This window comes from Ambystoma mexicanum, chromosome 3q, assembly GCF_040938575.1.
Source record: "Ambystoma mexicanum isolate Mex_15411 chromosome 3q, UKY_AmexF1_1, whole genome shotgun sequence".
Taxonomy (NCBI): domain Eukaryota; kingdom Metazoa; phylum Chordata; class Amphibia; order Caudata; family Ambystomatidae; genus Ambystoma; species Ambystoma mexicanum.
The window spans coordinates 868,620,834-868,636,721 of NC_090926.1; the positions used below are offsets into that span (position 1 = coordinate 868,620,834).

The 15,888-nt window shown below is 45.0% G+C and overlaps 1 protein-coding gene across 1 annotated transcript in view; it reads right to left on the reverse strand.

The window, feature by feature from the left end:
- TEFM (transcription elongation factor, mitochondrial) overlaps positions 1-15,888 on the reverse strand; it is a 94,559-nt gene that overhangs the window by 20,492 nt on the left and 58,179 nt on the right. The window contains exon 3 of the mRNA XM_069654961.1: positions 2,443-2,592. Within this exon, the coding sequence (XP_069511062.1) occupies positions 2,443-2,592 (150 nt within the window). The remainder of the gene's footprint in view (positions 1-2,442; positions 2,593-15,888) is intronic.

The window sequence follows — 15,888 nt, forward strand, 5'->3', positions numbered from 1 at the left end:
GATGGAATGTGTGTTGTAAAGGTTCTAGAGTCAGGCTGTTGGAGAGCTCCTGCGTTTTCATATGGGCTGCAGATTCCCCCTCTTTCTTCTCCCTGGTTGATGGGACTAACGTGTGGGGGCAGTGGTTGCTCTCTCTCCTTCTCTGCACCCCCTGCAGCAGACTGGTCACCTTAAACTTCTTATCTTATCACGCAGGTCCGTTTGCAGTCTTCCATGAAGATCCCTTCCCCGTCGCCAGTGAAGTAAAGCAGGATCCTCAGGCACAACAGGTAGGTTCCAGCAAGTTACTTTATTCCAGTTACATTAAGATGGCTAGTAAGAAACACTGGCTCCCATCACCCAGGCAGGGGCTCTCCAACAGCCTGACACTAGAAACTTTACAACAAGCATTGCCTCACTCACACCATAACATTCTCTCCGACATCACCAGCTTCCTGCATCCATCCACAAGCACTATACAACAATGACACACTTAGTAAGCAACAGTTGAATGGGATCTTATTCCGAATGCAGGGAACAAAAAAACGACTTTGCAAATTCCAAGCCGAGAAGGCCACACCCGCAAGGTCAACTTCACGAGTGAATAAGAGAGAAAATAAAAAAAGTGGTGCGCAGCTTACTTGATGCTTTTTTTAAATTCTCAGACGCATTCTACTATGTACTGCAACCAGCTAAATATGTAGTTTTGCCATGAACCTGCTAAAAACAAGCTCCTTCTGCCGACATGTTTACCACCAATCACAACATCAATAACATACTAGACTGAGACCCTTGCTGGCCTGTTTTTTGTGTCCCGATATGCTACAAGTAACCACCATCTGAAAATGGTGTGGGATAAGTCCAAACGTAAAGTTTTCCATCCATGTGCAACAGTGAGCTTCAACTACTTTTGCAGAGTGGAGCAGGGGAGTATTCTCAGTTTCAGATGCATATTTGGCTCTCACGCTCTTTGGGTAGAGGAATAATTAGTGTTCGTATTATCTAGTCAGGATTTGGTTACCGATACGGTCTATATTCTTTGCATTACATATTTTTGAATTCCAGTTGAGTCAATATGGCCCTGCAACAGTGGTGCAAGCATGGTGCAGTCAGTTTCAGATCTTCATATATAGGTGAACAAGAAACACATGCGCTTTTGTACCACTTCAGCTAGAGTTTGTACAGGCTCTCTCTACCCTCAACTGTTCTGGGGCAACAGCCCCTAAAAAACCACTTGCCTAATCCTACCTCAATATGTAACCTGTAGTGATGTGAGGGCTATAAAATATGATAATTTATAACCAATGTAAGGGATTTCCATCTTTTCTGAGGTGGAATCAATCACATTTTATTCAGAGGGGTCATCTTACCTAGGGATCATGAGACAGTGCAGCATGTAACTACTTTGCGGTTTTAGTGAAAACAATTGTGAAAATGACCTTCAGTTCAACATATACTCAAATTATGGCTTGGACTTTCAGAGAGGCGCTACTGCTTGTGACTGAGCTGCTACAGCATTCTAGGTAATCTGTGGAGCAATGAAGTCCCCGGAAAATCCCATGAAGACAAAGGCCTGCAGCAGTATCATAAGGTTGACAGAAGTGCGCATTAATCATAGGGACAAGTGGTGACTGCACCTCAGAGAGAATGCAAAGAGAACAAATGGTACAAGAGAACCCAGGACAATCAGGAGTAGGTTCTTACCAGGAATTACAGGTGGGAATGACCCACACAGAAGGAACACTTATCAGCATGGCGAGGCAATGGGATATAAAAGACAAGAACGAGGTAATGGAGGATGGTACCAAATAGGAAAGGATAGAAAGAGTCTGGAGCACCAAGGAGTATAGGAATCCTCCCATAGAAGAGACAAAAGAAAGAATTAAGACCAAGCAAGACTGATATGAGGGTGCTCCTATGAGGTATGTGGTGAAGCAGGGATTCGTAGAAGCTAGTATAACACTGAACATGAAAAATGAAATGCTTAATTGCAAGGGAGACATCACTGTAAATCCCAAATCTAGTATAATGCCATTATGTATTCTTCTGCCAGAGAATAACTGGGTCGTTATGATGGTTGCATCAAGGTTTCTCATGTGGCACCAACAACAAGAAATGGAAGAAGCCAGGCTCTTAAATGTTTTCAACAATGGTTACATTAGGAGAGGACAGTACTGTGTGGTGATGGATCATAAAAGTACATACATACTATCAGTTGTGACAGAAGGGCCTTAAAGATGAATAATTAATATAGATCACTGATTTCTAGTAAAAAAAAAAAAAAGACAAATGGTTTGGGGGATACAGAGCTATTAAATTTGGAGAAAGTATGGTGCTAGCCTTAGATTTTGAAGTGCTTCCTGTGGGTTGTCCATGTGCTAGATTAAGACATGTCATGCATGCATTCCGTTCTCATAATAAACATTAACAACTCAGCAGTGGCAAACATGGCTTTCTACTTACATCTTCCAAATAAACTGATGCCAAGTAGGTTCCTTTCATGAAGCGAAAGCATTCTTGCTGCTGCCAATCCAGAACACTTCGGTTGCGATCGACATGAGCCCATGCAATTTTGTGCGTCCCGAATACAATGGATACTATGCTCTCAGCAGCCTAGGACAATAGAAACATCAATGTCACTGTTCTTTAAAAACATAACTGGCCTACGTATCTAAACTTGTAAAAAGGCAATTGCATTACTCCCCAACTCTCAAGAAGGTCCCCAATACCACAGAGTTCAGCTGTCAGCGACCACAGGGGTTGTTCATGCAAGCATTGTTTTGCCTTCTGGGTACTTCAGATGAGCCTTAACATAATCCCTCAGTGGGTGAGGAAGAGATATTTATGAAAAACGGGAATCATGAAATTGCCTCAATGGCAAAGGTACTGCGTCTAGCTTTTATGCTCGGTTTTTGTTTCCGAATCAGTCTTGCTACCTTTCCTTTCTCGGTTTTCTGTGTTTGTCTCTCAGTTTTGATCCGTCCCTGGCTTTCAGTTCTCGAGCCCAACTCTAACTCTGCCCATTTTCCACATTTACTGTGCTTCTCTTTCAGATGTGCTCAGTGCTATTCTTTTGTTGCACCGCTGCTAGGCTCTCTCACTCAACACCCTTTTAAAGCCCTGCTTAGTGTTGCTTCTCAATTCAACCAGGAATGTGATGGTACACAGCTGCTCGACGATGGAAAGAGTAATTATTACTGGTTCACTTATCTGATGTTCACTTTACTCTCGGATTGGCCAGTTGCATTTGGCATTGGGTACATTAAATATGTAACTATCATCACAGTCAGTCAGTGTTTAACATTGCCCTACACTTGCACTCTTCCCACTGTTATTCTCCCCCATGCACATTGTCTTCTCCTTGCACTTTCCTCCATTGACTCTCCCATTTCTTTCTGCTGAGATGCTCCCTTCCCCCAACCACGAGGGCGTTGGCGATAATGGGATATTGTAGTTATCCTAGCTAGTAATTAACTATCTAGCGTCGTGACATTCACTTGATCTGCACACCCTCTGCTCTTTCCCCCGTCCATCACTCTTCCACATCTGTGCTTTTGCTGTTTCGCCGGTCACACCTTGTCCTCTCCCTGTTGTATGGCTTCTCCGTGCAAACCTTCCCCAGTGCTCCTGCTCCCCCAGTGTTCTCCTTTCCATGTCATCTCCACCCTTTGTACACCCCCATTTAGTGTACTTCACACTGAAACACCACATATATAGTTTCCCATATCCAGAACTATGGGCATTGTCGCTGCAGGTTTCTTAGTCGTTTGCTCTGCCTCTTTAAGTGCTTGTGCATGTCTCAGTCTGTCCGTTTTCATTCAGTTTATATGATATTCTGGGGCTGATTCTTAGGTGCATTTTAAATAAGAAAAGTGCTGTGTCTCAGCAGAAAGACACTTTACCATGATGCAAAGGATTCTGAGCTAACCTGACAGTAATAAATCAAGTCTGCCATCCTGGAAAGCCGTGATTTACGGCATAGCAACATCCTTGCCAACCACTTCATGTGTTAGTATCTGGCAGGGACTGTATTCTAAAGCCAGAACACCCTTTCTGCGCCAGCCGAAAGAGGAGTTCATTAATAGTACCTTGTGAGGTACCGTTAAACTCCACTACACACTGTTCCCCATTATAAATATAGGATTTCTACGACTGCAGCACCACTTTTCTAGTTAGATGAAAGTTTAAGAAAACGTATTAAATTAGAAAAGTGGCAGTCTTTTTAAGACATGCTTGCAGTGCCACTGGAGCACGTTTCCCCCACAACGAGAGATGTTCGCAACTTTTGCTGCTGGAAAGCAGACAATTTCACATCCAATATTTCTGACCACCTCAGAATGATGGTGTTGGAAACTGGAGGAGGGGTGTGTGTGTCGGCTTTCCACCCTATATTTATCACGAGATCAGAATCAGGCCTTCTATCGGTTACCGCCTGCCAAGGCTTTTGGCTGTCTTAGTCTGTGGCTTACTGGATGTCTCCCTCATTGTGATGTCCATGTCCCACCAATCCTCTGTGATTGTCTATGTTCCACTGTTAAACTTGGTTTCCCATTGTCACTGTATATTTTGTCTTCCAATGGCACAGTAAGGTTTTGGGTTGCTTTTAGGCCATAAAACGAAGTAAGGTTGGATGACCAGACCAACATTTGATATTTGCAATTGCACTGAATGGTGGCCGTTTCTGATTCTTCCAAGACATAAATGTAATTTTAGAAGACATGAGCTTCTGACCTCATAGACCTAAATAAAATGGGGATCTTGGAAATCCTCGTGAAACTTATCAAAATGTCTTATAGCCAGTGCTTCATTTGTAGGGGCATTTGCTAGGCCTGACCCTTGTGACTTATTTTAACGCAACTGCACTTATCTCATAAATTATGATGTGGTTTTTGTCAACTTTATTATTTTAATGGTCGGTCGGGCATAGCCATACAAAAATAAAGAACAGTGTACATGGGTCACGTGCTGCTGCATCTGGGGCTGGCTCATTGTTATTCATTAACCTGACGAGCCACACTGGCGCTGCTGTGATAGTTCTCAAGAACGATGAGCCGGAAGGCGACAGCTCTGGGTACTTGTGCTGGTCATGCCCAAATGTGGCTCCTGTTAGCCTACATGACACTGTGCCAATCTGGTACTGCAATAACTGCCAGTACAGCGAGGCAGCTGCAGTACCACGGGGCAGCAAACTAATCCATCGGGAATGTAGGCATGCACATATATATATGGGCCATCGTCAGTGAGGTAGCTAGCCCATGGCGTGTACGGTTCTAGCGCTGCAGGTGAAGGAACTCAGGAGGCACATGCCTAACACTGGTGTACAGCGGTGGGATTTGTATGGAGTATACATTTTAGTGTGCTTTTTGATACCTTAGTGCAACTAACCACAAAGCTTAGCACTAAAAAGTTTATTTTCTAACCTGTCAACTATGGAAAGTTACTGTCAAAAACTGCCGATTGTTTCAGAGTTCTCTGTAAGCATAAGAATCTCCTGACTAAAAGCAAGAAAATGGAGCTAATAGAAAGATTGTTAGCAAACCAAAGTCTGGGTGATGGCTCAGAGGAATCCACTCTCCCAGAAAATGTAGATAACAGTGTTGACATTGATATTGATCAAAGTATTGATAATCTTGAGGCAGAGTCAGAAGAGGAGGGTGAGGCTGTTGTAATTGTCCCCCCTGGGCCTCTGTCTGCTCTACCAGCTGTACCTACTGGACCTTTGCCAGGTCCCACATTTAGTCCTCGATGTACTGAACTAGAGAAAATGAAGCTTGAATTGGAGTTTAAGAGACTTAATGCTAAAGCAGAACAAAGGCACCAAGAACTGAATCAAGAACTAAGGCGCAGAGAAATGGAGCTCAAGCATGAGCTAGAAATGAAGAAATTGTTGAAAACGCTTCTCTATCCGGATCCTCTAGGAGTACCAGTCCCAAAAGACCCCGGATGCCTAAAGAGATTGTGGGTATGTATGAGCCTAAGTTGGATGTGTTGGATTGGTTGGCTATGTTTGAGTATAATCATGGGCTCCAGGACATCTCCGGGAATTAGTTACTTCCCTGGTTGTTCTCTAGGCCCCCCCCTGTTGCATCTGATGTGGTAATGGAGTTGGGGGAGGTGGATAAGAAGGATTATGAATGTGTGAAGCTAGCTTTAATGGCTAGATTTGGGAAGACCCCTTCCCAGTACCTTAAGAGGTTTAGGACCCTCAAAAAGCATGATGGTACCCCTTGGGCTACCTGGGTGAGTGAAAGTTTGAAGAACTTAGAGGGATGGATTAAGGGTTACAGGATGAACACTTATGAGGGAATGAAGAATCTTGTGATGTTGGAGTCAATTTATGATGCCTGCTCTCCTGAGCACAGACAACATTTGGCTGATTCAAAGGAATTAGATTCCAGAAAACTAGCTAAGGCTGCTGACTTGTGGGTTGCCAACAGGGCTACTCACAAGGGCTCTGGGGCAACTCAGAAAAAGGATCAGGGGAAACAGCCTAAAAAGGACTCCAAAGAGAATTCTAATAATTCCAATCCCAAAGAGGGCCCCAAACAAAACAATAAGGGTAAGCCACAAGGGAAACCAAATCAGGCTAGTGTACCTTCTGGTGCCAAACCAGAAGGAGTTCAGAACAAGCCACCATTCCAAAAAGCATTTGGTAAATGCTATGTTTGTAGCTCAACTGACCATGTGAAAGGGGATCCCAGATGTAAGGGTAAACCTTCAGGGGTCCACACTGTCTCCTTAGCCTTCGCTCCAGAGGAGGAAGTACAGATGGCCAGTGGAAACTTTCTACTACTGGCTGATGATCCCATTGGAGTCTCAGCCAGTGTTTCTTTAGTGTCTCTGGGGTTGTGGGAACAACAGAATTTAGATGTGTATAATTCTATCCCAGATAATACTAAAGAGTATTATAAGGACAGTGTCCAGGTGAATGGTCAGGAGACTCCTGCCATTAGGGACACTGGGGCCAGCATAACTGTGGTGGATGAATCATTTTTCAAGGCAGAGGATGTTGCTAAGGCATCCAGACGCCTCACCAAGTTAGCTGGAGGGCCTGTGCAGATGCTTCCCCAATTACCAGTTCTCATCCAATGCAATGCTATGACTGTGAAGATACCTGTCAGTGTACAATGAGAGGTACCAGGAAGGGTTCGGTTGGGAAATGACCTGAAAACTCTTGTAGTGGTGTCACACACCCCCAGACCTCCTAGTAAAAGGTTACAGGAGCTAAATCGGACCTGCAAGAGAAAAAACCATGAGAGGTTCTTCTCTGGAGATGATGAAGAAAGATATCACTCCTTCTCCGCTGGAACAACTTACTGCAGTCTCAAAATCAACAGAAGCAAAGTGGCAAACCAAGACTTCCAAGAAGCGGCCAGCAGCAAGCACTCCAGTGCTTCCAACAAGGACTTCCCCTTGGTTGTCCAAAGTTACACCTGTAACTCCACCTCCAGCTGAGGCTGAGAGGGCGGTACAACCCTGTGTGGTTGAACTAGACTCTAAAGAAGAGCTAGTAGAAGGCCAATAACTTATTGGAGATCTGGATCCTGTTGACCATCCTGAGCTGCAGTCTTTACTGGCAGAAGGTGGACCCAACAGGGCAGACTCCAGTAGGGGACAAAGAGAATGTCCAACTCTGGAAGGTCTTCGCCACCAGGCAGCTTCTCAGACAGATGGGCAAGAGCCTGGGAAGTATAGGTTGCACTGGGAAGATGGCCTCTTCTACAGTTAACCGAATGAGTCTGCACCTGGAGACTACAAGCGGCTTGTAGTACCTCAAGAAAACAGACAACAGTTCTTGCAACTAGCCCATGAGATTCCTTTGGCTGGTCACTTGAGTTTCAAGAAGACCAAGGAAAGGCTCTCTCTACTTTCATTGGCCAAAAATGGGGGCTGAGGTAGATATGCTTTGCAAGAGCTGCCACACCTGCCAAACTTTTGGTAAGGTTGGTTCCAAGAATGTGGCACCTTTAGTGCCTCTCCCAGTAGTGGGAGTCCCATTTGAGAGGGTAGGGATTGACATTGTTGGTCCCCTTGATCCTCCAACCTCCTCAGGCAACAGGTTTATCCTTGTTGTAGTAGACCATGCTACTAGATACCCTGAGACAATTCCTATGAGGACTGTTACAGCTCAGGCTGTGGCTAAGGCCCTCCTTGGTATTTTTACCAGGGTTGGGTTTCCCAAGGAAGTAATCTCTGACAGGGGGTCAAATTTTATGTCCCACTACATGAAAGCCATGTGGAAAACCTGTGGAGTTACTTACAAGTTCTCAACCGCATACCACCCTCAGACAAATGGATTGGTAGAAAGGTTCAACAGAACCAAGAAGAGCATCATAGGTGCTTTAGAAGACCCCCTTGAAAGAAAGTGGGACCTTCTACTGCCATGCCTTCTCTTTGCTTATAGAGAAGTCCCTCAGGAGGGAGTAGGTTATTCTCCCTTTGAACTTCTTTATGGCCATCCAGTCAGAGGTCCATTGGCCCCGATTAAGGAGGGGTTGGAGAGTGCTCCTTCCCCCAAGCCAGTCAGAATGACTGACTATGTGATAGGTCTCCGGAGGAGAATGTCACACATGATGGCAGAAGCTAGTGATAACCTGAAAGCTGGACAAGCTTTGGTCAAACATTGGCATGATCAAAAAGCTAACATGGTTGAGTTCACTCAAGACCAGCTAGTTCTAGCTATGATCCCAACAAGGCAGAGGGCCTTGCACGATAAATGGATGGGACCCTTCAAGGTTGTGGGTAAACTTGGAGAGGTGAACTATCTGGTGGACTTGGGCAATCCCAAGGAGGCTCCCAGAGTCTTCCACACCAACCGACTAAAGGCGTATGTCTCCAGGCCTGAAGTAGGAGCCTTGCTTCTAGCTTCAATAGAAGAGGAAGAAGAGAGTGAAGCTCTCCCCGATCTCCTCAGAGGCTTACCCTTGGATGAAAAGATTGAAGGAGTAAATCTCTCTTCAAATCTGACACCTGAGCAACAAGAGGACTGCAAATCTATGTTAAATCAGTTTGCCTCCCTGTTCTCACTTTCACCAGGCTTGACGTCTTGGGGCCGCATGATATACTCACTGGTGACTGTCTGCCAGTCAAAAGCAGAGGATACAGAATGTCAGAAAATGTAAGATCCCACATCAAAGGGGAGGTCAGCAAGATGCTTGACCTCGGGGTAATAGAGCCCTCTACTAGTCCATGGTCTAGCCCAGTTGTGTTAGTACCAAAGGCAGGATCCAAAGAATTGAGATTCTGTGTGGATTATAGAGCTCTTAATGCAGTCACCAAGACTGATGCCCACCCTTTGCCTAGAACAAATGAGTTGGTGGATAGACTTAGTGCAGCCAAGTTCCTCAGCACATTTGATCTAACGTCAGGCTATTGGCAAATAGCCCTGACAGACCATGCCAAGGAGAAAACTGCTGCATTTTCTACACCAGTTGGATTATACCAATTTAAGGTTATGCCTTTTGGACTGAAGAATGCACCTGCTACAATTCAAAGGATGGTAAATCAGGTTATGGCTGGGATGGAGCACTTCTGCATGGCATACTTGGATGACATTGCAGTGTTCAGCCACTCCTGGGAAGAGCATGTTAACCACCCAGGACATGTTTTGCAGGCTCTTGCGAAGGCCAACCTGACCATAAAGGCAAGCAAATGCCAGATTGGACAGAGTAAGGTGGTCTACCTTGGGCATGAGGTAGGAGGTGGAGAAATAAGGCCTTTGCTCAGTAAGATTGAAGCTGTGCAAAATTGGACAACACCTACTACTCAAACCCATGTGAGAGCCTTCTTAGGCCTCACTGGGTACTACAGGAATTTCATTGAGAACTATGGGACCATAGCTTCTCCACTGAGTGTAATCTCCTCTCCAAAATTCCCTAAGAAGGTCAAATGGAATGAGGAGTGCAATCAGGCCTTTGAAAACCTGAAGAAAGCTCTTTGCCAAGCACCAGTACTGAGAGCTCCTGACTATCACCAAACATTCATTGGGGAGACAGATGCTTCTAATGTAGGTATAGGTGCAGTCCTTAGCCAACTGGATGGGAAAGGTAGGGAGCACCCCATTCAATTGTTTCCCAAGGTGGGAAACAATTGAAAGAGAATGTTTTGCCATTGTGTGGGCTCTCTAGAAGTTTAGGCCATACTTGTATGGTTCTACTTTTGTCATTCAGACTGCCCACCAACCTTTGAGATGGTTGATGCAAATGAAGGGGGAAAACCCAAAACTATTGAGATGGTCAATCTGCCTTCAAGGGTTTGATTTCACCATTGAGCACAGGTCAGGGTGTTCCACCAAAATGCTGATGGTCTCTCTAGGATGTATGTCATCGACTAGAGGTATGAGATTCATCCAGGAGTGGATTAAATCCTCCTGTCCCTTAGTCTGGGGGGGGGGGGGCGAGTGTTAGGGAGAATTCTCTGTTAGGGCTAATTTCCCAAACCTAGTGAGTCCCCCAGCAGCTTTGCTGGATTTTTGGGGTTTCTTTTTTTCTCCTGCTAAGAGTGAGACTCTTTTTCTCCCACTCTTAGGCATGATATGAGAATGTCCTTTGACTATGTAATGTGTTTTATGGGCTATAGGGTCTTTTACTCCATAGGGCTTCATGTGTTTTTGGTATGTGTGTTACACAGCACCCTCAGTGCAGTAACACAGGGGTGTCATAGTGACCCCCAAACATAGACTCCATACCCTGGGACTGACTACTGTCTCCCAGGGCATGTAAAGTCACCATTGGCTTTACTAGTCTCAAATTGTGAACAGAACCAGTACAAACCATCATATTGTGGAAGTACTGGTAGGGGTAATTCGATTGCCCCTGGGTCTGATTTCCAAGGGGCCACTGTCCAGACCCCCCCTTGTTTAGTTTCTGACTGGTGGCAGTGTATACCACGCGAAATATTCCACTTGAATATTTCCTATGGGATTTTCCCATTCATTTTAAACGCACCACTTTTTGGTGCAATGTTAAAGATACCGCCAGGTTATTTATTTAATATTTATTCCCCGTTTGGGTCTTTTTGCCAGGACTCAGTTTTAAAATGGCGTTTGTGTTCGCCTCTGAAACTCCAACCCAAGTCGAGCCCTTTGTTCCAATTTTTGGCAGGCTTCTCCACAGAAGCCCTCGAAATGGTGCCACTCTGTCTGGGGTCAACAGGATGTGTGGGAGGGGGATTGGGCACCCTGGACTGAGTTTCCTTGGCAACTCAAGTCGCACTCTTGTGTGAGTGGCCCAGTGGTGAGCCGCCCGGTTCACCACTTAGCATGTTTGAGTGACAGCTAGGCTGATGAATGGGGGTTTTGCTGCATAAAAACAGGGCTTTGGGGACTGGAACTTCAGAAGTCGCCACAGGACCTAAAGAATCCGAAGAGGGGAGAAGCTGAGCCATCTACAACGACGACACCACCGGTGGAACCCTGCTGTACGAAACTCACCACTTTCCCGACGACAGAGGAGATCTTCTTCCAGGAGAGTCTTCTTCCCTTTGAGCTGGTGGGACCAACCAGTTCGCCTTTTTCGCCTTCCTGGATCATCTCGTGGTCGAATCGCCCGTGCTAAGCACCCGGCCGGCCCGGATAGCCATGCTTCACAACTACCGCGAATAAAAGGGTCATACCTTTTAACCGGGAAACTCTGCAGCTGTTTTCTTCCCTGGCAGTGAAACGACCTCCAGCTTTCCTCCACTTCGAGATCATCTCTTCCCCTGGACGAAGCCCCGACTTGCACCCGCTGCCAGGAACAACTGCCCCCGCTGGAGCTCTCTCACCATTTCAGGTACTGTGTCTCGCCTGGTATCCCTTGCAACAGATTATCCAAGGTGTCCCGTAAATCCTTGACTCTCTATCCTGGGGTGACCTCAGACCTGCTAACTTTACCTTTCTGAACTGATCCAACCTCTTGACTTTTCTGCAAAGACTTTGAGTGCATTTCCACTGTGTGATCTTGGGCACATTCCGCCTTGCTCTCTCCAAGAGTGGGCCTGGCCTATGAACTTTTTGCTCTACAGTAGACCCTGCAGTTCTTGACTTGCTGTGGTTTCTTAAAAGTGTTGGTACGGTGTTATTTTCCTATTCTGCCTTTTCTCTCCCTTTTTAAACCAATTATTGGAGGGCCATCTATGGTTACGCGCTCACCTCTGTTTTGCTAAATAAGTGGTGTCTTAACCTAGACTTGTCGAATAATTAACTAGGGAGGTGTATATACTTATAGTGACTGTGTTTGAACTTGCTCGACATATTAGTGCCAGTGTATTTTTACAAGTGTGTTTTTAAATAAATAATTATATACTTTTATACCAAAGCTCTGGTCAGTGTTTGCTTGTGCTACTGTATTTTTAGCCCTATTGTGTATACTCATATACTGCCTAACTCCTCTTGAGAGAAGTCTGACTGCTCAGCCACAGCTACCAGGTAAATCTGGGTGGTGCAGACTGCTACCAATTGGGTTTACTGCTTACTCCTGTAGACTTAAACTTCTTGCAGTGGTCCCTAAGGGAACTGAACAAGTTTCTGCCTAACAGGGCAGAGGGACTCCAGACACAAAGAAGATAAGAACAGGAACGTCATCAGCCAGCAGCACCACCACATCGGCAAGGCTAGGAAAAAGGCAACTGCTGTGCTGAGTGACGACCATTGGCTAGAGATAATTAATCTTTTAGAACGTGTATAATACTGAAGACCAGTGGCTAAGCACATCACCATGATTCGAATCTGTGTTGCTCTGCGTTGTTTTGTTTCAAAGACAAACGCGTTGTCCCTCAGCTATCCATCCGGTGATATTTGACTCTTGGAGAGTAAGAAATTGTGTGCTGTGTGTATGTATAGAATTGAGGCGGCAAGTGACGTTTATGGCTGGCTAGCAGCTTGCAAATTGAATTTTTGCATCCTGAGTATATAGGCAGTCTTCGACAAGCAAGTTCATCAGTTCAGTAATAATTATGTTTGAATTAGTCCATCACTTTAATATGGGAAGAAAGAACATTCACTCTGTTTTCTGCAGATATTCAAAATGTTGCACTTGGCAACAGTGGTAATCAGAGTAAAACGATACAGAGGATGAATTGTTTAAAGAAATAGTTAAACATTTGGCCTACTTTCAAGACGCAACTAGTATGCTAGGTTATGTTGATTGATATTTGTAACAAAACACATCTGCCATGGGTAGTGCACCATCCTAGAAGGGATTAGTTGCCTATCAAATTGCAATTAAAGCGGCTAAAGATCTTTTTTTAGGTAAATTACATTATCTCTGCTTTGTGTTCTTCCAGAGAACTCTTTACAGTAGCAAGGGAACTCTTCTCCGCCTCTGCCAGATATTGACCCTTCCTGCTCTCAAGCTCAATGTGACGCAATTAGTTCACATTTTGCTGAAAAGATCGAGAAGGTCTGACAAGCAATCTCAAATGATGACGGAGTACCACACATCGAGAACAAGCTCCCAGTGGGGGGAACCCCCTGGATCTTTTTAAATTTTAACTTGTTGCAGATGATGTAGTATCTCCTGGTTTGGGCCATCTCAAGTCTGCTTTTCCAACCGACTGTCACTTTTCATTGTCTTTTCACCAACAAATTATTCCTCTGTTTACAGCAGCCCTTCATCCCTCTTTACCTTCTAGGGTGATTCTGGCCTCTTTGAAAGCTGCAGTGGTTACCCCACTTTTAAAGAAACTCCAACTGGATTCCAAACTAGTTGCTAATTATCATCCCATATCTCTCCTCCCGGTCATTATGAAGCTGATGGAAGCCAATATAACTCCCCATCTTTCTCACTTTTTGGAATCTAGGCACCTTTTACATCCTTTTCCGTCTGGATTCAGACCTATTATGGGTACTGTACCTGTCATGGCCTCCCTTTCAGATGATCTGGCAGGACCGCAGCGAGGTCGGAGTGTTGATCCTCATTGACCATGGCAGGCTCCTTGATCGGCTGGAACAGGCAGGGATATCAGTTTCTCCTCTTGCCTGGCTCTCTTAATTTCTCAAAGATTGTACGCAAGCTGTTCGCTTCAGCCATTTCAATCTGCCCCTACAACTCTTATGTGTGGTGTCCTTCAGGGTTCCTCTCTTGTCTCCTCTTCTTGTAACTTATATCTTCGTCCATTGGCTGACCTCATTACTGAACACGGAGTAGGTTTATATACATATGCCGATACACAGCGACTGTTTCGTCTTGATTGCCCAATAGCTGAGCCACCATCCAAACTGAAAAATTGTTTATCTGCAATAGGGGATTGGATGGCTAGAAATTGGTTGAAATGGAACCACAAAGAAACTGAGGTTTTGGTAACTGGCCTTGTACAATTTAATGTGACATGGAGTAGTGGCCAGCCTCTCTGGCTGCTTGCCCGGTTCGCAGTGATAGGGTGAAAGGTTTGGGCATGAACATTTTACCATCTGGCTCTACAGAGGCCCACATCTCGTCTGTGTGCAATGTCGGTTTTACCAAACACAAAGTGCTGAGGAAGATTCTGCGGTTTCTTCCATTGGAATGTTGCACAATGGTGGTTACCTCTGCCATCATGGGGTCACTGGATTATTGTAACGGCCTAAATCTCGGGAACCAGCCTTTTTAACGCAGCATCTGCAAACTCTTCAAAACTCTGCAGCACGACTAGAACTAAGTGCTCCTAGACTTTCTCACTCTCAGGCGCTGTTAGACGACAGCTTCACTGCCTTCTGGTGAAGGATTGAAACAAATTTAGGATGCTCTGTATTCTACACTGAGCAATCCATAAAACAGATGCCAGTTATCTGCAATCCAAACTGGTTGCCTATCTTCCAGCTAGGTGTCTTCGTTCAGCTTCTAAAAATCTGCTAGTAGTCTCTCAATATCGATGAGAGCGTGCTGGAGGCTGCTCTTTTTCGGTGCTTGCCCCTACACTGTGGAATTCTCTTCCAATTCGGCTACATGAGATCAAGGACCACCTTGGTCCTGAAAATGTATCTATTTTAAAAGTACATCCAGATCCCACTTGCAGCTGCCAATCCTGTTTCCCCCGTATAGCGCCTAAATGCCTTTATGCCCGAGTTCCCGCTTTATACATTATATATATATATAAATACATCCTCAACAATGAGCCAGTGGGAGTTGCAGCATCAACCCCAAATATGTTGACATTGGGCGGAGGGCAGGGACAGCAGTGTGTGATGGCAGCAATGGGTAGCAAGTTGTCGTTGTGATGTGATTGAGGTACACCATACAATGTTTGCACCCTGCATTGCCTGTAGCAATTACACAGATGTTGTAATTAGTTGTTGTCACAGACAGTCGCTAGGCCATTTGTGGCCAACAAATAGGTAAGCCAAGGATGTTCACGCACCATTGTTGTTTATTCCAAACAATGTGGGTCTTGATATTGACAAAGGTGTCTGCTGGCATAAGTGCAATTTAAGCAGAAGTAATACAGCTTTGGTCAAACAATAGTACTACACCGGCATTAATTTGCTCTAAGAGGGGATGGTATGTCATAAATCAACAGCAGTTGCAGACTTATTGCAGCGTACTGCTGGACTTTTGATGGTCCATCCAAAATGTGGTTCCCAGATACCCACAAAATCCCTCGATGTTTACAGGTTGAAGTTTCCTCTCAAATGCATGGTGCATAGCTATGGGGCGATACCAGGGCTGGATATATTACAGAACATGTTTTGAACACCGTTTTTGGTGTGCCAAAGTGAACCACCCAAACCTGTGCCCTGCGACTGAAAACTGCTGTTTAACTGGTCACCATGCAAGTGTAGATTGCCTTGATGGATTACGTTTATAAGAAACTTAAATCACCCGGCCAGCACAAATATTAATGAAGAAACGTCGGCCACCCGAGATGGGGGAGCATATATCTGGTTTCACTCAGTAAAACCCTTAACTAGGCTATGGAATCCACCTGAACTAGTGATCACACGCTTAGACATTG